The following is a 22,423-nucleotide window of genomic DNA, read 5'->3' as shown; positions in this document are numbered from 1 at the left end:
CGGGCTCAGTAGTTGTAGCACGTGGCCTTAGTTGTAGCATGTGCGATCTTAGTTCTCCCACCAGGAATCGAACTCCGGGCTCCCTGCATTGGGAGCGCAGAGTCTTAACCACTGGACCACCAGGGAAGTCCCTGGATAACTTTTTTGTGTTAGGAAAACGGTCTCTGTCTTAATTACTAAGAACCTACAATATTCTTCAGAAAGTCTGTACTTCTAAAACTTTTATTCATTTACATATTGAACCTCAAACTCCTAAGAAACTTTCTTGTGGGACAAAAACAGATATCTTTTAAAAATGGGGAAGAGTACAGATTTCAGACTGTTGATTTTCAACTACACCTCCCAGATTGTGACATTTGGCCCTATGGAGAGGGGAGGAGTTGTGAGGAAGTAAACCTCTTTCCCCCATTCCCAACCCTGGGTCTTACCAGATAAAAGATGTTATTAATGAGAGTATGTAAAAGTGTGATTATTGTAGAGGCAGAAAAAAGGTTTAAGAGACATTCTTTTTACCCAGTATTCTGGATTGTGGATTAGCAGCATCATGTTTACTCATTCCTTCAGTAATACATAAAGGGAAAAAAATCTAGATTGGCGAATCTGAGAAACACATTTTTAATAATTAAATAATTTAAAATGTACATGAACACCTATATGCCCAGCCTCTAAATTTTAAAATTTAAATTGATTTAGAATTTGTGAAACACAAACCTTTATGGCAGAACTAGAAGTCTGTTCCCACCAGGCCCTCATACCTGATAGCAGCCAATCCGGCTCCTTCAAAACTCTGAAGAATTAACTACATCAAGAGTCATCATTTTTATGCATTTCATATTTAAACAGCAAATGCTATAGATTAAAAAAAAAAAATCAAAGAACTCTAAATTAATGTATCTTTCCCTAAACATCTAGTCTTTTGGCCAGGAAACACTGAGTAACTGGTAATTTACTCCAAATCTCTCTTTGACATCTATGTCACTAAGGACATTAATATGTCAAATAAGAAAAGCAACTCTAATTATACATACTAACTGATAGCCCTACTATAACTATTCGGCAATTTAAACTCTCTTACCTGTAACGTTACATGACAAAGACTCTATTCTACCAATAAGACATTAGAATTCTAGAATAAGACTAGGTTGGTTAAAAGTAAACGTGTAAAAAAGTTACAAATGACTTGGTTTTAGATCATAGAAACTTTCTGTTTGTGAATATATGAAAATTATCAAGGTCACCTCCTTACTCTCTTCACAATCTTTACAATGTCAATAACTTCTTGATCTAATAAGAATTCATTACTTCAGAATACTTCCTTTGGTTAATTCTTATTTTCATGATTTTTCAACTCAAGGCCTTCATTCTAATTTATCTGGAGAGGATTATGGAGGGAGGGAGAGAGGGAAGGAGGGACCTTCAACATTCCATTAGTGACTCAAATTCAAAAACTTTCAATATTTATATATAAAAACTTCTAAAATTGAGTTTGGTATTATTTCAAAGGAAGTGTCGTTTTTTTTCCAAACCTAGCTAACATTTTTTCAGCTTTTAAAAGGAACTGGATCTACTGTCAACAGATGTTAAAAAGCACAGAAGAAACAGACTTTTAGTTCTATACAGATTCAACATGTCTTTAAAAAAATCTCAAAAGATACAAAAGAAATCAGTTAGTCAATTTCTACCTGTGGATTTAAAGTGAAATATTTCATTAAAATTAAAAAATATATATTTTATTATCTGATAACTATTTTAAAACTGGATTAAATATTTAAATTCCAGAAAAAATATTCAGTGCATATAAAGTGAAACCAGGTCATCTTAACAATTCAATTACTAAAATGTTCACAATTAAATCCACAGAATTTGTTAGAAAATGTCTGGCAACACATGAACAGTGAGCAGGGCTGGTAAGTTTCTTGGCCATGTTTAAAGTTTTCCTGCCCTCAACCAGGAAGGCTGCACATTGCACTATACGGCTCAGGGGAAAGATTGGTACACAAGGTTAATTGGACTTAGGTTAATGCAAATAAGAAAAGTACCCAAAGTTCTACTATAGTACCAATATCCTCATTTAAATCACAACCTTCCGCTTCACTGTTCTTTTTGAAACAAAAAGAATTTACTGAAAACAATGTTCTGATGGATTTTAAGTACCATTTTAAAAGATGAGAGGTATCATATTAGGCAAGAAACCTCTAATTAGTAGAACAGATGAAACTTCAGAGTATATATATAATTTTCTAACTTTTTTAAAACACCAAACACACTTAGTAGTCTATAAACCCAACTAAAAAAAGAAATACAGTTGGGCAATCTAATATTACTGAAAGCATTCTTATTAATTTATCACTGATCAAGACATTTTTCAATTAGCTTGTCTGTCAATCTTTTAATTCAATCAAAATTTGAACCAATTTTATATAAAGTGTATGATTTGAGAGCTGATTAAAAATAAACTTGATAAATTTCAAACATTACTTTCCATACTTTTTCACTGACATAAGAAAATGTCTTTATATAAATATTACATTCAAATCTTCCATTTACTTTCAACTGAATTTAAAATAAGTATAAAGTCACATATGTTTCTAAATGTAGGGAAAAGGTTATAGTAACATGCTACAAACAGAAAAGACACTCGCGTGCTTGAGTCCTTTTTTCAGATTATACAAAATAAAACATTTTCCCCTTTGAGCAAATTTTTTAAAATAATTGTTTTATAGAGACTCAAATATAATTTTCTATCCATAGCTTGGTATTTAATAACCTTTTTATGTGCAGTCAACAAAAGAACTTTAAACTTGTTCCCATAGTTGAAGATAAGGTCCATTCTGGGAGACGGCACTAATAGATGTGCCAATGTGAAATTTTAAGAAATAACAGTTGTATCAAGAATATTGTATTGAAAGTTTTTAATGTTAAAAGTATGTAGTTTAAAACCTCCTAAAACAAACCCTCAAATCACACTCTTTGATATGAATTTTGCCAGCACTGTTCATGTTGACCAGATAATACTTTTTTTTTTTTTAAAGTAAAATGAAATGCATACCAGCAGCAACTACAGCTGGAGGAGGCGAGCCTGCCTCACCACCACTTGTCTGACTCATTGATGCTACAGATGGTTCTCTAGATGGAGGTAACTGTAACTCCTTTGGGAGAAGATCATAGACAGATTCTGTTGGGCGAAAGGGAAAAAACTTTTTTTAGAAAGAGTATAAGTCAATAACCTAATTATGAGCACAAAATTAATGTCTTTTCACTCTTAAGAAGAACTATATTATTCATACACACACACTAAACTTCATATAACTACTGTTGTAAAAGTTATTAGCAAATATTTTTCTTTTATTATATACTTTTATTGAACTGAATAATGAATTTTCCATTCATTCTAACCCCTGTTTTCTTCTTGGCTTTATCCCTCATACTTACAATGATGTACAGAAAAAGTTATTAAAATTTTAAAACTGTATAAAACTAGACAAAAGAGATGTCAAATAACCCAAGATGCTCCAATATCTTCCTTTGAAAAAAAAGAAAAAGAGGGTAACTTATCATCCTTTACATATGAGATGGCATATACTAGTGTATATCAGCTTTAAATTGGCTTCTCCAATTAGACCACTAGTCTACTGCTCTTTTACTCAGCACCTTTATCAAATATTTTAATTTGCTATCATAATGCATTTTTCCCTCCTAAAGAAGATAAAAAGAGGAATGTTATGGCTCAAGGAACTACTTCTTACTCTGAGGTATCTCCAACTCTGGAAAGGCACAAGTATAGGATACTCTTAAATCAGAAAGCACAAGTGCCTATATTAGATTATGATTACTTTTCTAACCCAGATTAAAGAGTACTGTATCTTTTTAATATATTTTATAATATTCTAATTGTCCATAAAATCAAATTTACATCTACTATTTAAAAATTATTTTATAGTTATTATTATATATGGTTTTTGGACAGAAATAATTATCAAGATATCCACTAAAGGTAGTAGAATCAATGTTGGAAGAAACTTCAAAAGACCAGTTAGAATCATATGTTTATTTTCTAAAGAATCGAGGCACAGAGTTTAAGGGACTTGCCTAGTATTCTAAGAAAAGCAACATTCCAACAATTAAAGAAGATTATTAACTATTTGTACTAAGTGATTAAAAAAATAAAGGTAGCACTGTAAGACATTTTATCCTTGGTAGCAAACAATACTGGTAGTTAACTGATTACTGAATTCATAAATACTTTGATCCTCCCAGTTAAAATATGTATCCTGACTTTCATGTGGATAGGAATAAGAAAGAATATCATGAAGGAAAGCTAAAATTAGAATTTGTAGTATTAAATGATCTTCGTTCACAGTAAAGAATCCACTTAAAAATTTTTCTTTCAAAAAACTATTACCTAACACTTGAAATTTTCATCTTCAAAGCATTTAGCAAATTTTACATCTGTCTGAATATAATATGCCCTGACTAAAATTTTTCAGCTTGTTAAAATGTTGCTAAAAAACTTAAGTAGATTACTTCCATCTTTCAAATAATATAGGGGGGATAGTACGGAGAACCTAATTAAAACAGAAATGCCACATCATCAAACATAGATTTTAATACAATTATTTTTCTCAATACATGTTGAAAACGAGACCCTTATACATAGAAGAAAAGCATATTCAAGACCTTTTTTTTTGGGGGGTGTAGGCAAATAAACAAAAAGGAAATATGAAAATAAAAATTAGCTTAGATAAAAAGAGAAAGGATCTATCAAAATGCATTTATGTCAAGGGAAAAAAAACTTAACCTCGTAAAAGCCCCATCACTAACCACATTTCACTTTCCCAAAGAAGGACATAGAGTCTAAATTAGAGGTATAAAAGCAATGTCAATAAAAATACATTGGGAAGTAACTAAATATAGAACTTGTTATATCTCAATCTTCCCTATAGCCTACCCCCAAACCAAAGAAATAAGCAAGTCAAGTGGAAGGTGTAGGAAGCATGGATTCATTCCTTCACCAAAGGGTATTTTCTGATTAACTGACTCAAGTATTTGGAAATTAGAGAAGTGAGAAGTTTCTTCCTATCTATCCAAGGAAAACAACAGGTAATACAGTCCTTACCATCACAGGCTCTGACTTCAGACAGAACTGTGTTGGCTCTGCTACTTTAAACAACTTCTCTAAGACTTAAATCCTCACTGAAACTCTTCTTTTACCCCATTATCTCAAAGAGATTCCCTCCAAGATATAACTGTACACCACGACCACATACATTGGTCTTACTCTCAAGCCTGCTTCCCATAAAACATAAAAAGATTAAAGGGATATAAATTATGCTGTTAGTACTATTGTCCTTTAGTCCTAAATTCAATCCAAATTAAACACTTATACAGACTCCACTAGCCAATGAGAGAACTCCTAAACAAGAGCATAGGTCCTTTAAATCCATGAAAACAACAAATAGTCCTCCCTCATGTTAAGTTGCCATATCTATTTTTCTTGTGTTATCTTTTAAATCAGTTAAATAGATAAGGGAGGAATGAAATTCTAGATTTATAAACAAAGAACATGAAGAAAGAGAATGGGAAATCTGTAATGGAAAGGCAGTTTCCTGAGAAAAGACTTCCTTAGAAAACAAAACTGTAACCTCTACTACATTTTTTTTTAAAAACCTACTAGATTTTAAAAGAATCTACTAGATTTTTTTTTTTTTTTAAAGAGAGAGAATGGTTACAAGGTTTCTTTTTGGGGTGGTAAAAATTCCAAAATTAGATTATGGCAATGGCTACACAACTCTATAAATATAAATAACTAAACACCACTGAATCTGTACATTTTATTTATTATTATTATTTTTTATTTCCTTACCTAGAGGAACTTACAGTTTAGCAAAAAGGAATATTATGTTCAACCCTCAGTGCTCAACTTTGTATAATTCCATTTATATGAAATGTCTAGAACAGACAAATTTATAGAGAAAGAAAGTAGGTTAGTGGTAGCCTAGGGCTGGGGGAATAGAAGAAAGGTGGGTGACAGCTAAAAAATATGGGCTTTCTTTTGGGAGTAGTGAAAATATTACAAAATTGATTGTGGTGACGGTTTCACAATGCTGTGAAGAGAATAAAAACCTTTCAACTGTATACTTTAAATGGGTGAGTTGTAGTACATGTGAATAAGATTGTTAACAAAAAACCTGCATAACCCAACATTTGTTATCTCATATTTTCTGTGGACCAGGAGTCTAGGCATGGCTTAACTGGGTACTTTGCTTAGGATCTCACAAAGCTGCAATGAAGTTGTTGGACAGGGCTGTAATCATATTGCTCAGTGTTCAACTTTATCTATTTTAAAAAATTTATTGTATTTTTTATTTATTTTTTTTATACAGCAGGATCTCATTAGTTATCCATTTTACACATATTAGTCATACTGACATACATATATGTCAATCCCAATCACCCAATTCATCACACCACCACCCCTCACGCCCCCCCCCATTTTCCCCCCTTGGTATCCATACGTTTACTCTCTACATCTGCGTCTCAATTTCTGCCCAGCAAACTCGTTCATCTGTACCATTTTTCTAGGTTCCACATATATGCGTTAATATACGATATTTGTTTTTCTCTTTCTGACTTACTTCACTCTGTATGACAGTCTCTAGATCCATCCACGTCTCTACAACTGACCCAATTTCACTCCTTTTTATGGCCGAGTAATATTCCATTGTATATATGTACCACATCTTCTTTATCCATTCGTCTGTCGATGGGCATTTAGGTTGCTTCCATGTCCTGGCTATTGTAAATAGCACTGCAATGAACATTGGGGTACATGTGTCTTTTTGAAATATGGTTTTCTCTGAGTATATGCCTAGTAGTGGGATTGCTGGGTCATATGGTAATTCTATTTTTAGTTTTTTAAGGAACCTCCATACTGTTCTCCATAGCAGCTGTATCAATTCACATTCCCACCAACAGTGCAAGAGGGTTCCCTTTTCTCCACACACTCTCCAGCATTTGTTGTTTGTAGATTTTCTGATGATGCCCATTCTAAATGGTGTGAGGTGATACCTCATTGTAGTTTTGATCTGCATTTCTCTAATAATTAGTGATGTTGAGCAGCTTTTCATGTGCTTCTTGGCCATCTGTATGTCTTCTTTGGAGAAATGTCTATTTAGGTCTTCTGCCCATTTTTGGATTGGGGTGTTTGTTTTTTTACTATTGAGCTGCATGAGCTGTTTATATACTTTGGAGATTAATCCTTTGTCCACTGATTCGTTTGCAAATATTTTCTCCCATTCTGAGGATTGTCTTTTCGTCTTGTTTATAGTTTCCTTTACTGCGCAAAAGCTTTTAAGTTTCATTAGGTCCCATTTGTTTATTTTTGTTTTATTTCCATTACTCTAGGACGTGGATCAAAAAAGATCGTGTTGTAATTTATGTCAAAGAGTGTTCTTCCTATGTTTTCCTCTAAGAGTTTTATAGTGTCCAGTCTTACATTCAGGTCTCTAATCCATTTTGAGTTTATTTTTGTGTATGGTGTTAGGGAGTGTTCTAATTTCATTCTTTTACATGTAGCTGTCCAGTTTTCCCAGCACCACTTATTGAAGACACTGTCTTTTCTCCATTGTATATCCTTGCCTCCTTTGTCATAGATTAGTTCACCACAGGTGTGTGGGTTTATCTCTGGACTTTCTATTCTGTTCCATTGATCTATATTTCTGTTTTTGTGCCAGTACCATATTGTCTTGATTACTGTAGCTTTGTAGTATAGTCTGAAGTCAGGGAGTCTGATTCCTCCAGCTCTGTTTTTTTCCCTCAAGACTGCTTTGGCTATTCAGGGTCTTTCGTGTCTCCATACAAATTTTAAGATTTTTTTGTTCTAGTTCTGTAAAAAATGCCGTCGGTAATTTGATAGGGATTGCATTGAATCTGTAGATTGCTTTGGGTAGTATACTCATTTTCACAATATTGATTCTTCCAACCCAAGAACATGATATATCTCTCCATCTGTTGGCATCACCTTTAATTTCTTTCATCAGTGTCTTATAGTTTTCTGCATACAGGTCTTTTGTCTCCCTAGGTAGGTTTATTCCTAGGTATTTTATTCTTTTTGTTGCAATGGTAAATGGGAGTGTTTCCTTAATTTCTCTTTCACATTTTTCATCATTAGTGTATAGGAATGCAAGAGATTTCTGTGCATTAATTTTGTATCCTGCAACTTTACCAAATTCATTGATTAGCTCTAGTAGTTTTCTGGTGGCATCTTTAGGATTTTCTATGTATAGTATCATGTCATCTGCAAACAGTGATAGTTTTACTTCTTCTTTTCCAATTTGTATTCCTTTTATTTCTTTTTCTTCTCTGATTGCCATGGCTAGGACGTCCAAAACTATGTTGAATAACAGTGGAGAGAGTGGACATCCTTGTCTTCTTCCTGATCTTAGAGGAAATGTATTCAGTTTTTCACCATTGAGAATGATGTTTGCTGTGGGTTTGTCGTATATGGCCTTTATTATGTTGAGGTAGGTTCCCTCTATGCCCACTTTCTGGAGAGTTTTTATCATAAATGGGTGTTGAATTCTGTCAAAAGCTTTTTCTGCATCTATTGAGATGATCATATGGTTTTTATTCTTCAATTTGTTAATATGGTGTATCACATTGATTGATTTGCGTATATTGAAGAATCCTTGCATCCCTGGGATAAATCCCACATGATCGTGGTGTATGATCCTTTTAATGTGTTGTTGGATTCTGTTTGCTAGTATTCTGTTGAGGATTTTTGCATCTATATTCATCAATGATATTGGTCTGTAATTTTCTTTTTTTGTAGTATCTTTGTCTGGTTTTGGTATCAGGGTGATGGTGGCCTCATAGAATGAGTTTGGGAGTGTTCTTCCTCTGCAATTTTTTGGAAGAGTTTGAGAAGGATAGGTGTTAGCTCTTCTCTAAATGTTTGATAGAATTCACCTGTGAAGCCATATGGTCCTGGACTTTTGTTTGTTGGAAGATTTTTAATCACAGTTTCAATTTCATTACTTGTGATTGGTCTGTTCATATTTTCTATTTCTTCCTGGTACAGTCTTGGGAGGTTAAACCTTTCTAAGAATTTGTCCATTTCTTCCAGGTTGCCCATTTTATTGGCATAGAGTTGCTTGTAGTAGTCTCTTAGGATGCTTTGTATTTCTGCAGTGTCTGTTGTAACTTCTCCTTTTTCATTTCTGATTTTATTGATTTGAGTCCTCTCCCTCTTTTTCTTGATGAGTCTGGCTAATGGTTTATCAATTTTGTTTATCTTCTCAAAGAACCAGCTTTTAGTTTTATTGATCTTTGCTATTGTTTTCTTTGTTTCTATTTCATTTATTTCTGCTCTGATCTTTATGATTTCTTTCCTTCTACTAACTTTGGGTTTTGTTTGTTCTTCTTTCTCTAGTTCCTTTAGGTGTAAGGTTAGATTGTTTATTTAAGATTTTTCTTGTTTCTTGAGGTAGGCTTGTATAGCTATAAACTTCCCTCTTAGAACTGCTTTTTCAGTGCTCTCTTGGTTATTTAGTAATATATTGTTTAGCCTCCATGTGTTTGTGTTTTTTACGTTTTTTTCCCTGTAATTCATTTCTAATCTCATAGTGTTGTGGTCAGAAAAGATGCTTGATATGATTTCAATTTTCTTAAATTTACTGAGGCTTGATTTGTGACCCAAGATGTGATCTATCCTGGAGAATGTTCTGTGCGCACTTGAGAAGAAAGTGTAATCTGCTGTTTTGGGATGGAATGTCCTATAAATATCAATTAAATCTATCTGGTCTATTGTGTCATTTTAAGTTTCTGTTTCCTTATTACTTTTCTGTTTGGATGATCTATCCACTGGTGTTAGGGAGGTGTTAAAGTCCCCCACTATTATTGTGTTACTGTCAATTTCCTCTTTTATAACTGTTAGCAGTTGCCTTATGCACTGAGGTGCTCCTATGTTGGGTGCATATATATTTATAATTGTTATATCTTCTTCTTGGATTGATCCCTTGATCATTATGTAGTGTCCTTCCTTATCTCTTGTAACATTCTTTATTTTAAAGTCTATTTTATCTGATATGAGTATAGCTACTCCAGCTTTCTTTTGATTTCCATTTGCATGGACTATCTTTTTCCATCCCCTCACTTTCAGTCTGTATGTGTCCCTAGGTCTGAAGTGGGTCTCTTGTAGACAGCATATATATGGGTCTTGTTTTTGTATCCATTCAGCGAGCCTGTGTCTTTGGGTTGGAGCATTTAATGCATTCACATTTAAGGTAATTATCGATATGTATGTTCCTATGACCATTTTCTTAATTGTTTTGGGTTTGTTTTTGTAGGTCCTTTTCTTCTCTTGTGTTTCCCACTTAGAGAAGTTCCTTTAGCATTTGTTGTAGAGCTGGTTTGCTGGTGCTGAATTCTCTTAGCTTTTGCTTGTCTGTAAAGCTTTTGATTTCTCCATCGAATGTGAATGAGATCCTTGCCAGGTAGAGTAATCTTGGTTGTAGGTTCTTACCGTTTATCACTTTAAATATGTCATGCCACTCCCTTCTGGCTTGTAGAGTTTCTGCTGAGAAATCAGCTGTTAACCTTATGCGAGTTCCCTTGTATGTTATTTGTCGTTTTTTCCTTGCTGCTTTCAATAATTTTTCTTTGTCTTTAATTTTGGCCAATTTGATTACTATGTGTCTCAGTGTGTTTCTCCTTGGGTTTATCCTGTATGGGACTCGCTGCACTTCCTGGACTTGGGTGGCTGTTTCCTTTCCCATGTTAGGGAAGTCTTTGACTATAATCTCTTCAAATATTTTCTCGGGTCCTTTCTTTCTTCTCCTTCTGGGACCCCTATAATGTGAATGTTGTTGCGTTTAATGTTGTCCCAGAGGTCTCTTAGGCTGTCTTCATTTCTTTTGATTCTTTTTTCTTTATTCTGTTCCGCAGCAGTGAATTCCACCATTCTGTCTTCTAGGTCACTTATCCGTTCTTCTGCCTCAATTATTCTGTTATTGATTCCTTCTAGTGTATTTTTCATTTCAGTTATTGTATTGTTCATCTCTGTTTGTTTGTTCTTTAATTCTTCTAGGTCTTTGTTAAACGTTTCTTCCATCTTCTCAATCTTTGCCTCCATTCTTTTTCCGAGGTCCTGGATCATTTTCACTATCATTATTCTGAATTCTTTTTCTGGAAGGTTGCCTATCTCCACTTCATTTAGTTGTTTTGCTGGGGTTTTACCTTGTTCCTTCATCTGGTACATAGTCCTCTGCCTTTTCATCTCGTCTATCTTCCTGTGAACCTGGTTTTAGTTCCACAGGCTGCAGGATTGTACTTCTTCTTGCTTCTGCTGTCTGCCCTCTGGTGGATTAGGCTATCTAAGAGGCTTGTGCAAGGTTCCTGATGGGAGGAACTGGTGGTAGGTAGAGCTGGCTGTTACTCTGGTGGGCAGAGCTCAGTAAAACTTTAATCCTGTTGTCTGCTGATGGGTGGGGCTGGGTTCCCTCCCTGTTGGTTGTTTGGTCTGAGGCGACCCAACACTGGAGCCTACCTGGGCTCTTTGGTGGGGCTAATGGCGGCCTCTGAGAGGGCTCACGCCAAGGAGTACTTCCCAGAACGTCTGCTGGCAGTATCCTTGTGCTCACAGTGAGACACAGCCACACCCTGCCTCTGTAGGAGACCCTCCAACATTAGCACGTAGGTCTGGTTCAGTCTCCTATGGGGTCACTGCTCCTTCCCCTGGGTCCTGATGCATACACTACTTTGTCTGTGCCCTCCAAGAGTGGAGTCTCTGTTTCCCCCAGTCCTGTTGAAGTCCTGCAATCAAATCCTGCTAGCCTTCAAAGTCTGATTCTCTAGGAATTCCTCCTCCCATTGCTGGGCCCCCAGGTTGGGAAGCATGACGTGAGGCTCAGAACCTTCACTCCAGTGGGTGGACTTCTGTGGTATAAGTGTTCTCCAGTTTGTGAGTCACCCACCCAGCAGTTATGGGATTTGATTTTATTGTGATTGTGCCCCTCCTACCGTCTCATTGTGGCTTCTCCTTTGTCTTTGGATGTGGGGTCTCTTTTTTGGTGAGTTCCAGTGTCTTCCTGTCGATGACTGTTCAGTAGTTAGCTGTGATTTTGGTGCTCTCGCAAGAGGGAGTGAGGGCACGTCCTTCTACTCCGCCATCTTAAGCCAATCTCCTGTACACTTTAAATGTGTGAATTTTATGATATGTAAATTATACATGGGTAAAGCTGTTTTTAAAAAAAGAGAAAGAGGAATAGAATAAGAACAACTGAGAACTGCACAAGAGTGAGCTAGGTCTCTCAATGTTCCTAATAAACCTCATGGACAGAAATATCTTTTCATTTAGTTTCTATTTGTGAAAAGTGAAATTATGAAGGCTAAACTGCAAACTAATCTAATTTGCCTTTTAAGGCTCATCTACTGTATCAGGAAAATGCTACAGGCAGAGGTATCCTATAGTCAGTAAAATATTTGATTAAAATCTTAAAAAGTTCTTACGAACAAGATAAGAAATGTAGATTTCATAAAACAGATGACTCTAAACAACAACACCCAAAAATGTATGGGTTCCCCCTTGAGGAATGTGGTTACTACATCAACAACTTGAACAAAGATACAGAATTTGCAAATGACATAGGCTTAAGAGGGATATATCATATGTCATAATTCATCACAGATAATGAAAGGCTGGAATACCTGTGCAAAGAAATAGTGAAATTTAATACAGATCAATGTAACAGCTGGTAAAAACTGCTCTTGTGCAATGTACTTAAACGCACTCACTCTCTTTCTCACTCTTTTTCAAAATCTAGGAGTGGTTTTACTTTTGTTTTCTAAAGAATTCTTTCCTTGGTCTGCCAGAATTGGGGTGACTGTTGTCTCATATTTTTTTCTATTAACGTTGCTAATAATTTGAGCAGTAATAATGCTTAATCAACTCACTTAATGGTTCATTATGAATTTTAGTTGACCAAAATCCCAATATAAGTGTACTGCTTAAGTACCCATGTAATAGACTTAGATAAAGTATGATAAAGTAAATAATTAGTTAACATAAATTATTATTTTTTTAAATAAATTTATTTTTTATTTATTTATTTTTGGTTGTGTTGGGTCTTCACTGCTGTGCGTGGGCGTTCTCTAGTTGCGGCAAATGGGGGCTACTCTTAGTTGCGGTGCGTGGGCTTCTCACTGCAGTGGCTTCTCTTGTTGCAGAGCAGGGGCTCCAGGTGTGCAGGCTTCAGTAGTTGCAGCACGTGGGCTCAGTAGTTGTCATTCGTGGGCTTCAGTAGTTGTGGCACGTGGGCTCAGTAGTTGTGGCTCGCGGACTCTAGAGTGCATGCTCAGTAGTTGTGGCGCATGGGCTTAGTTGCTCCATGGCATGTGGGATCTTCCCGGACCAGGGCTTGAACCCGTGTCCCCTGCATTGGCAGGCGGATTCTTAACCACTGCGCCACCAGGGAAGTCCCAACATAAATTATGAACATAAGTGTATGAAAAAAGCAATTAGGCAGAACAGGGAACAAGTTCAGATCAAGAATTTGCCTTATGTTGGTGCAACAGTGCAGAGCCTTGGGCGATTCAAGGAATGAAATCATTTTCAGATATTGAAAGCAAACTAATGCTTCCCAATGTTTGGTGGGAAGGTGAACAATGTAAAAATGGGCTGACTGGTTGGCGTATGTGTTCAGTCATTCAGTAAACTCTAAATGATCCTTTTATGTCACTGATTATTTCTCGGCGAATTTGGTCTTTTACTCTTCAACACTGACTATATGGGGAGGAGAGGGTGGGAGTCCCACCACACTGCATCAAATTCAAGGAGACAGAAATCCTATCCTGCCTTTCACAAGGCAGTGAAAGAGAAGGAAAAACTTGTAACTTAATACTGCAGCATTTTTTTTTTCTTCTCAATTAGAAATTCTGGTTCCCTAACTGCTGATCAACCAAATCCCACTTTACTGTTTTATTTTACATGTTGCTCAGTTCCAGAAAAAAATGAAAAGACCTCAAACCCCCATACTCCTTCACTTTCCCCCAGAAGAGTCCAGGGAGATAAACAAATGAAACAGCTGAGAAAAGGCATGCTTTTCTAGTTCTTCCCTTTGCAAAATAACAACATTAATAATACAGTTATAGCTACCATTTATTGAGCACTTGGAGGTGGGGACAGGCACTGTGCAAAAGCTCATTGTATACATATTCTCACTTAATTTCAAAACAATTATGTGAGGTCCATTTTACCCAAAATGTGAAACTTGTATAATAGTAAAAAAAAAAAGAAAGAAAGAAAAACACATGTGATAAAAGAAAAGAAGGGAATGATAAATATAAAGTTTAGGACATTAGTTTCCTTTGATGGTGAGACAAAGATACAGGACAAAGGAATAGCAGAAATAAATTGGTCTGGACACTGGGCTCATGAATGTTCTTTTTACTAAACTACATAATCTAGTCAAATCAATAAATACAATAAAAATTAAGGCTATGCATGGATAGTGCATAGCCTCACAGAGTTGCTATATAAGGCTTAAATAAGAAGATCTGTTAAAAAGAACTCTGTAGAGACCTCCCTGGTGGTACAGTGGGTAAGACTCTGTGCTCCCAATGCAGGGGGCCTGGGTGCGATCCCTGGTTGGTGAACTAGATCCCACATGCATGCTGCAACTAGGAGTTCACACGCCACAACTAAGAAGCCCACATGCTGCAAGTAAGACATCCACATGCTGCAACTTAAAAAAAAAATCCCACAAGCCACAACTAAAGATCCCAAATGCCGCAACTAACACCCAGCGCAGCCAAAATAATAAAAAAATAAATAAAATAAGTATTAAAAAAAAACTCTGTAAATTATTATTCCTTTTTTAGGAATTTTTATCAACACTTTACCTTTGTTGACCTGATAGCTAACAGCATTCAATATTTAGCTGCTTTAGGGTCAGAAAGTAAAGACCAGAATTGTCAGAGCCCACCTACTCTTTAACTTTTCTGAAGACTCTTATTAACTTTCAGGTAACATAACAATTCAAATGTACACAACTAATACCACAGACTTAACTTCATGCAGAGATGAGCAATAAAAAGGGCGGGGGGGAAGCTCTGTAAATAAATTGAATTCAATTGTCGAGCAAGCAGCTAAATGGAAGTATCTGTGGTAAAAAGGATGATACTTTGTGTTGGGAATGCTTAAAAAAACTAAAAAAAGGTGAATTAATGCTCAGCACAGATATTAGTTATTCAAATAATGAATGCTCCCTGATATTAGATGCAAACACTCTAATACTGGAAAATGTATTTATAAATGTTTGTATTCTGTTTTTAAAATGGGATATTACTTTTTTTGTTTTTTTTTAAAACTCTGTATACAGGGACTTCCCTGGTGGCACAGTGGTTAAGAATCTGCCTGCCAATGCAGGGGACATGGGTTCAAGCCCTGGTCTGGGAAGATCCCACATGCTGAGGAGCAACTAAGCCCATGTGCCACAACTACTGAGCCTGTGTGACACAACTACTGAGACTGCGTGCCTCAACTACTGAGCCCACGTGCCACAACTACTGAAGCCTGCACGCACCTAGAGCCCATGCTCCGCAATGAGAAGCCGCCTCAATGAGAAGCCTGCGCACCGCAATGAAGAGTAGCCCCCACTCACCGCAACTAGAGAAAGCCCGCTCACAGCAACGAAGACCCAACGCAGCCAAAAGTAAATAAATAAATGAATACATTTATATATATGTTAAGAAAAAGCAGCGCATTAAAGAATATTATAAAATAAATAAACTCTATATAAAAAGCTACTTTAGCACCCAAAAGAGTTAAAAGACTTTCAAAAAGTTCTTGCAAGTGGTTTGGGAACTAATTGCCTTACTGTTCCATGTCTCTATTAACTATCTCAATAAGCTGGTGAATCCCAAAGCTATGGTTTCACATCAGACGTTCTAAAACAAAATGCCTGGCACCTCCACTGTGCCAACATAGTTCTGCGTTGAAGAGAGACAGCAATCATTCTGTTAAAAACACTTTTAGGCTTGACAGTCATCATAGTTGGCATCATACTTGGAAAATGTACTGGCTGCAGGTCTACCGGATATTTGTTTTCTAAAAGATTAAGTCCGAAAATAACTTGTAGGTGATCTCTGTTTTAACAAATTTTTCTCAGCTAAGTTTAAGTCAATTTACTAGTTTGCTGTTACTTATTTACTTAATCACATCACCTCTTCCTGATTATATTTTATTACAGTTTTCCTCAAGCTGGTATTCTACAGTAATTTTAAACAATACACAGCAGCATAGATTACAACAATTTCAGGAATAAGAAAAATAAATTGAGTTCCACAATCATTTTAACATAGTACATCATATATTTTTTTCTAATAGGTATTACTTTTCACTTTAAAATTTCACAATTATTTGCTACATAACTTAACATTTATGATACAGAATGGAGTATACTATTTAACTAACCATTTTTGTTATATACTTTCTTAATTTATTTATATTATTCTCAGAAGATGTTATTACTTAAGTCTGTTCTAGACAGAACAAGACTTTCAAAGTCCTATCTATGATCTAACTATCGAGTAAAACCTTTATGGCTTATTAATAATTTTCAAAGATCTTACAAGAATACTTTTCAATAGAGCTTTAAGAACTGTAGCGTTCAGAGTCCAAGAGGAGTAAGGAGGACCAGGGTTGAGTGTCAGAAGCCCAGTGGAGTGAGAAGGGAATCCATAGTGGGGGTGGGGGTAGCAGAGGCCTGGCAAAGGGTTTCAGAGCCCAAGCAGGGTGAGTGGGAAAAGATAATCAGGTGCAGAATCCAAGAAATGTAAATAAAATATCCACAGCCTGGTGTGTGATGTCAGAGCCCAAGCAGAATGAAGAATATATCTGGGGGGAGTGGGGAGGGGTGGAGAAGAGTGGAAGGGTGGGATGGAGTCCAAGAAAGCAGGATGAGAAGAGGGAAGCCTGACACACAGAGGGAAAACCTACTGTGGTGGGTTAGAGCCCAAGCAAAGTAAAAGTCTCCTGGGATGGGTAGACCAAGCAGAATGAGGATGGTTATCTATGGGAGGGAACGCAGAGAAGCTAGCATAGGGTGTCAGAGCCAGAGCATGGTGAGAAATGTACCCTCAAGAGGATTGCACAGGGTATCACAGCTAAAGCAACTGAGGTGATGGAGGGTAGCCAGCACAGAGAAGCAGAGCCAGAGCAGGGTGAGAAGGGTATTTGTGCAGGGGCATTTGGCACTGGGTGTAAGAACCCAAGCAGTAAGGAGAATGTCCATATAGTAGGGCTGCCTGAGCTGGATGTCAAAGATTAAGCAGGAAGCAGAGTGTGCCCATGAGGAGTGTGGAAGTCCAGAACGGGGATTAGAAACCCAAGCAGGGTGAGGAGGGCATTCGTGTGAGGCCTTCGAGCCTGAGCAGGATGAAGAGGACATTCCCATGGATGGACAGCCCAGCATAATATGCTGGAGTTCCAGTGGGGTAAGCAAGACATCCATGGGGGTTGAAGGAGCAGGAGCAAAGGGCACCTTTAGGTAAGAGTATCAAAATCCTAGTAGGGTGAGAGCTATAGGATGATATCTGCCTAGCAGGGCTGCCCAGTGTGGGGAGTCAGAACCCAGGTCCTTTCTCAGGGTGAGGAGGGTGTCAACAGGTAAGCAGGAGGGCAGCTCTGGGTGTCATAGCACACATGGGATGAAGAGAGCATTCCTGCAGGAGGAAAGCAGTCACAGCCTGGAGGCAAGTCATGGGTGTCCAAGTTGGATAATTAGGTATCAACATGTACAAAAGAGGGAAGCAATGGCCATAGAAGCTTGATTACACAGAGGAAGATTGCTCAAATAAGTAAATATATTAAAATTAAAGGGAATCAGGTTTTGCAATGTTGAACAAAGGAGTTACAAACAGGAAGAAAAACAAGAAGGAACCCTATGGTACTGAGTTGCAACTGGAAGTATCAGTATGAACTCATGAGAGAAAGACAGAAAAATAAATAAAGACATAACTGTATGTATGTATATAAGCATACATATATTCCCTAGCTCTGTCTTCTGAAAGATTCTGTGAGCAGCAGTACTCCAAAAGCATACTCATGGAAAATAAGCACACCTAGTATCCAGATCTTGGTTTCTAAATACTCTTTTCTAACTAAAGTAGCTAGGACTTCTTTGAGAAATAGTTGATATCAGGACTGGGATACGGAAAGTACAAGATGAGCCTGAAATACATACTGTTTTGCTAAAAGTAAGGAAGTACTCAAAGAATTATGGGGGACATGTCAAAAGAATACAGAAACCATCTTCAAGAGGCTCTCACTAACCAATATGAGACAATACGAGCATGAAAATAAGTCATGGGAGTTCCCTGGCGGTCCAGTGGTTAGGACTCAGAGCTGTCACGGCCATGTCCCGGGTTCAATTCCTGGTTGGGGAACTAAGGTCTGGCAAGCTGTGCAGCACAGCCAAAAAAATAATAATAATAATAATAGTAACAGATTATAATCTAATGAAAACATAGGAGTCCATACTGACATAAAATAGTAATGAATAAACTGCACGTGTGATGAGGAATGAGATATTTAAATAGTTTCAAAGTACAACTCTTACAAAATATTGATACTTACTGATTACAAAGGAGAAATAGGGTACCTTTAAAGTAGAGAAGTTTGACAGATACCATCTTAATCAAGTGATCAAAGTGAGTAACATCAGTAGTGACACAAATCAAAATTTCATGCCACCCTAGAGGATTTGGTAAGAATACATCATTATTTCTGTGGTATTCGTGCCAAAGATGCATAATTTGAATGTAATCATGAGGAACATTCCACAAAATAATTGACTTGTAACCTTCAAAAGTATCAGAACCATGGAAGTCCAGGAAAGACCAAGGAACTATCTCAGATCGAAGGAAACTAACAAGACATGACAACTAAATGGATATGTAACTGTAAACTGAATGCTGATGTTATACAGCAGGGGTCCTCAACCCCCAGGCTGCAGACTGGTAGCGGTCCACGGCCTGTTAGGAACCCGGCCGCACAGCAGGTGAGCAGAGGTCGAGGGAGCAAAGCTTCATCTGCCGCTTCTCATCGCTCGCATTACCGCCTGAACCATCCGCCCCCCCCCACCAACCGCCATCCGTGGAAACACTGTCTTCCACGAAATCGGTCCCTGGTGCCAAAAAGGTTGGGGGCCACTGTTATATAGGACATTACTGGGACAACTGGAGAAACCTAAACGGGGGTCTGAGGATTAGATGGAAAAAATGTATCAATGTGAATTTTTTACATTTTGGTGGTTATATTGTAATTATGTTGGAGAATATCCTTGTTTGCTGGCAATACATACTAAAATATTCAAAGGTGATGGAGCAGGCATCATGTTGGCAACTTACTCTCAAATGGTTCAGGAAAAAAAAAGTTCTTTGCACTGTACTCACAACTTTTTTTTTTTTTAGTTGTTTTGTTTGTTTTTTTTTTATACTGCAGGTTCTTATTAGTCATCAATTTTATACACAACAGTGTACACATGTCAATCCCAATCGCCCAATTCAGCACACCACCATCCCCACCCCACCGCAGTTTTCCCCCCTTGGTGTCCATATGTCTGTTCGCTACATCTGTGTCTCAACTTCTGCCCTGCAAACCGGCTCATCTGTACCATTTTTCTAGGTTCCACATACATGCGTTAATATACGATATTTGTTTTTCTCTTTCTGACTTACTTCACTCTGTATGACAGTCTCTAGATCCATCCACGTCTCAACAAATGACTCAATTTCGTTCCTTTTTATGGCTGAGTAATATTCCATTGTATATATGTACCACATCTTCTTTATCCATTTGTCTGTCGATGGACATTTAGGTTGCTTCCATGACCTGGCTATTGTAAATAGTGCTGCAATGAACATTCGGGTGCATGTGTCTTTTTGAATTACGGTTTTCTCTGGCTATATGCCCAGTAGTGGGATTGCTGGGTCATATGGTAATTCTATTTTTAGTTTTTTAAGGAACCTCCATATTGTTCTCCATAGTGGCTGTATCAATTTACATTCCCACCAACAGTGCAAGAGGGTTCCCTTTTCTCCACACCCTCTCCAGCATTTGTTGTTTGTAGATTTTCTGATGATGCCCATTCTAACTGGTGTGAGGTGATACCTCATTGTAGTTTTGATTTGCATTTCTCTAATAATTAGTGATGTTGAGCATCTTTTCATGTGCTTCGTGGCCATCTGTATGTCTTCTTTGGAGAAATGTCTATTTAGGTCTTCTGCCCATTTTTGGATTGGGGTGTTTGTTTCTTTAATATTGAGCTGAATGAGCTGTTTATATATTTTGGAGATTAATCCTTTGTCCGTTGATTCGTTTGCAAATATTTTCTCCCATTCTGAGGGTTGTCTTTTCGTCTTGTTTATGGTTTCCTTTGCTGTGCAAAAGCTTTGAAGTTACATTAGGTCCCATTTGTTTATTTTTGTTTTTATTTCCATTACTTTAGGAGGCGGATCAAAAAAGATCTTGCTGTGATTTATGTCAAAGAGTGTTCTTCCTATGTTTTCCTCTAAGAGTTTTATAGTGTCCAGTCTTACATTTAGGCCTCTAATCCATTTTGAGTTTATTTTTGTGTATGGTGTTAGGGAGTGTTCTAATTTCATTCTTTTACATGTAGCTGTCCAGTTTTCCCAGCACCACTTATTGAAGACACTGTCTTTTCTCCATTGTATATCTTTGCCTCCTTTGTCATAAATTAGTTGACCATAGGTGCGTCGGTTTATCTCTGGGCTTTCTATCTTGTTCCATTGATCTATGTTTCTGTTTTTGTGCCAGTACCATATTGTCTTGATTACTGTAGCTTTGTAGTATAGTCTGAAGTCAGGGAGTCTGATTCCTCCAGCTCCGTTTTTTTTCCCTCAAGACTGCTTTGGCTATTTGGGGTCTTTTGTGTCTCCATACAAATTTTAAGATGATTTGTTCTAGCTCCATAAAAAATGCCATTGGTAATTTGATACGGATTGCATTGAATCTGTAGATTGCTTTGGGTAGTATAGTCATTTTCACAATGTTGATTCTTCCAATCCAAGAACATGGTATATCTCTCCATCTGTTGGTATCATCTTTAATTTCTTTCATCAGCGTCTTATAGTTTTCTGCATACAGGTCTTTTGTCTCCCTAGGTAGGTTTATTCCTAGGTATTTTATTCTTTTTGTTGCAATGGTAAATGGGAGTGTTTCCATAATTTCTCTTTCAGATTTTTCGTCATTAGTGTATAGGAATGCAAGAGATTTCTGTGCATTAACTTTGTATCCTGCAGCTTTACCAAATTCATTAATTAGCTCTAGTAGTTTTCTGGTGGCAGTTTTAGGATTCTCTATGTATAGTATCATGTCATCTGCAAACAGTGACAGTTTTACTTCTTCTTTTCCAATTTGTATTCCTTTTATTTCTTTTTCTTCTCTGATTGCCATGGCTAGGACTTCCAAAACTACGTTGAATAAAAGTGGTGAGAGTGGACATCCTTGTCTCGTTCCTGATCTTAGAGGAAATGCTTTCAGTTTTTCACCATTGAGAATGATGTTTGCTGTGGGTTTGTCGTATATGGCCTTTATTATGTTGAGGTAGGTTCCCTCTATGCCCACTTTCTGGAGAGTTTTTATCATAAATGGGTGTTGAATTCTGTCAAAAGCTTTTTCTGCATCTATTGAGATGACCATATGGTTTTTATTCTTCAATTTGTTAATATGGTGTATCACATTGATTGATTTGCGTATATTGAAGAATCCTTGCATCCCTGGGATAAATCCCACATGATCGTGGTGTATGATCCTTTTAATGTGTTGTTGGATTCTGTTTGCTAGTATTCTGTTGAGGATTTTTGCATCTATATTCATCAATGATATTGGTCTGTAATTTTCTTTTTTTGTAGTATCTTTGTCTGGTTTTGGTATCAGGGTGATGGTGGCCTCATAGAATGAGTTTGGGAGTGCTCCTTCCTCTGCAATTTTTTGGAAGAGTTTGAGAAGGATAGGTGTTAGCTCTTCTCTAAATGTTTGATAGAATTCACCTGTGAAGCCATCTGGTCCTGGACTTTTGTTTGTTGGAAGATTTTTAATCACAGTTTCAATTTCATTACTTGTGATTGGTCTGTTCATATTTTCTGTTTCTTCCTGGTTCAGTCTTGGAAGGTTATACCTTTCTAAGAATTTGTCCATTTCTTCCAGGTTGTCTATTTTATCGGCATAAAGTTGCTTGTAATAGTCTCTTAGGATGCTTTGTATTTCTGCAGTGTCTGTTGTAACTTCTCCTTTTTCATTTCTGATTTTATTGATTTGAGTCCTCTCCCTCTTTTTCTTGATGAGTCTGGTTAATGACTTATCAATTTTGTTTATCTTCTCAAAGAACCAGCTTTTAGTTTT

At 36.8% G+C, this 22,423-nt stretch overlaps 1 protein-coding gene across 10 annotated transcripts in view; it reads right to left on the bottom strand.

The window, feature by feature from the left end:
• The window catches only part of NFAT5 (nuclear factor of activated T cells 5), a gene marked incomplete at its 5' end in the record, with an annotated part of 220,110 nt that overhangs the window by 57,063 nt on the left and 140,624 nt on the right, over positions 1–22,423 (bottom strand). For 8 of the 10 annotated variants that reach the window (XM_082436144.1, XM_082436147.1, XM_082436148.1 and 5 more), the window contains one exon: positions 3,050–3,175. In XM_082436144.1, coding sequence (XP_082292270.1) covers positions 3,050–3,175 — 126 coding nt within the window. Of the gene's footprint in view, positions 1–711; positions 773–3,049; positions 3,176–22,423 lie in introns of those variants that run through there. The other 2 variants (XM_082436145.1, XM_082436154.1) reach the window with 2 other exon arrangements.

This window comes from Balaenoptera physalus, assembly GCF_965194825.1.
Source record: "Balaenoptera physalus genome assembly, chromosome: 19".
NCBI classification, from domain to species: Eukaryota; Metazoa; Chordata; class Mammalia; order Artiodactyla; family Balaenopteridae; genus Balaenoptera; species Balaenoptera physalus.
Note: the sequence above shows the minus strand (reverse complement) of the source record. Positions and strands in the feature narration are given on the sequence as shown.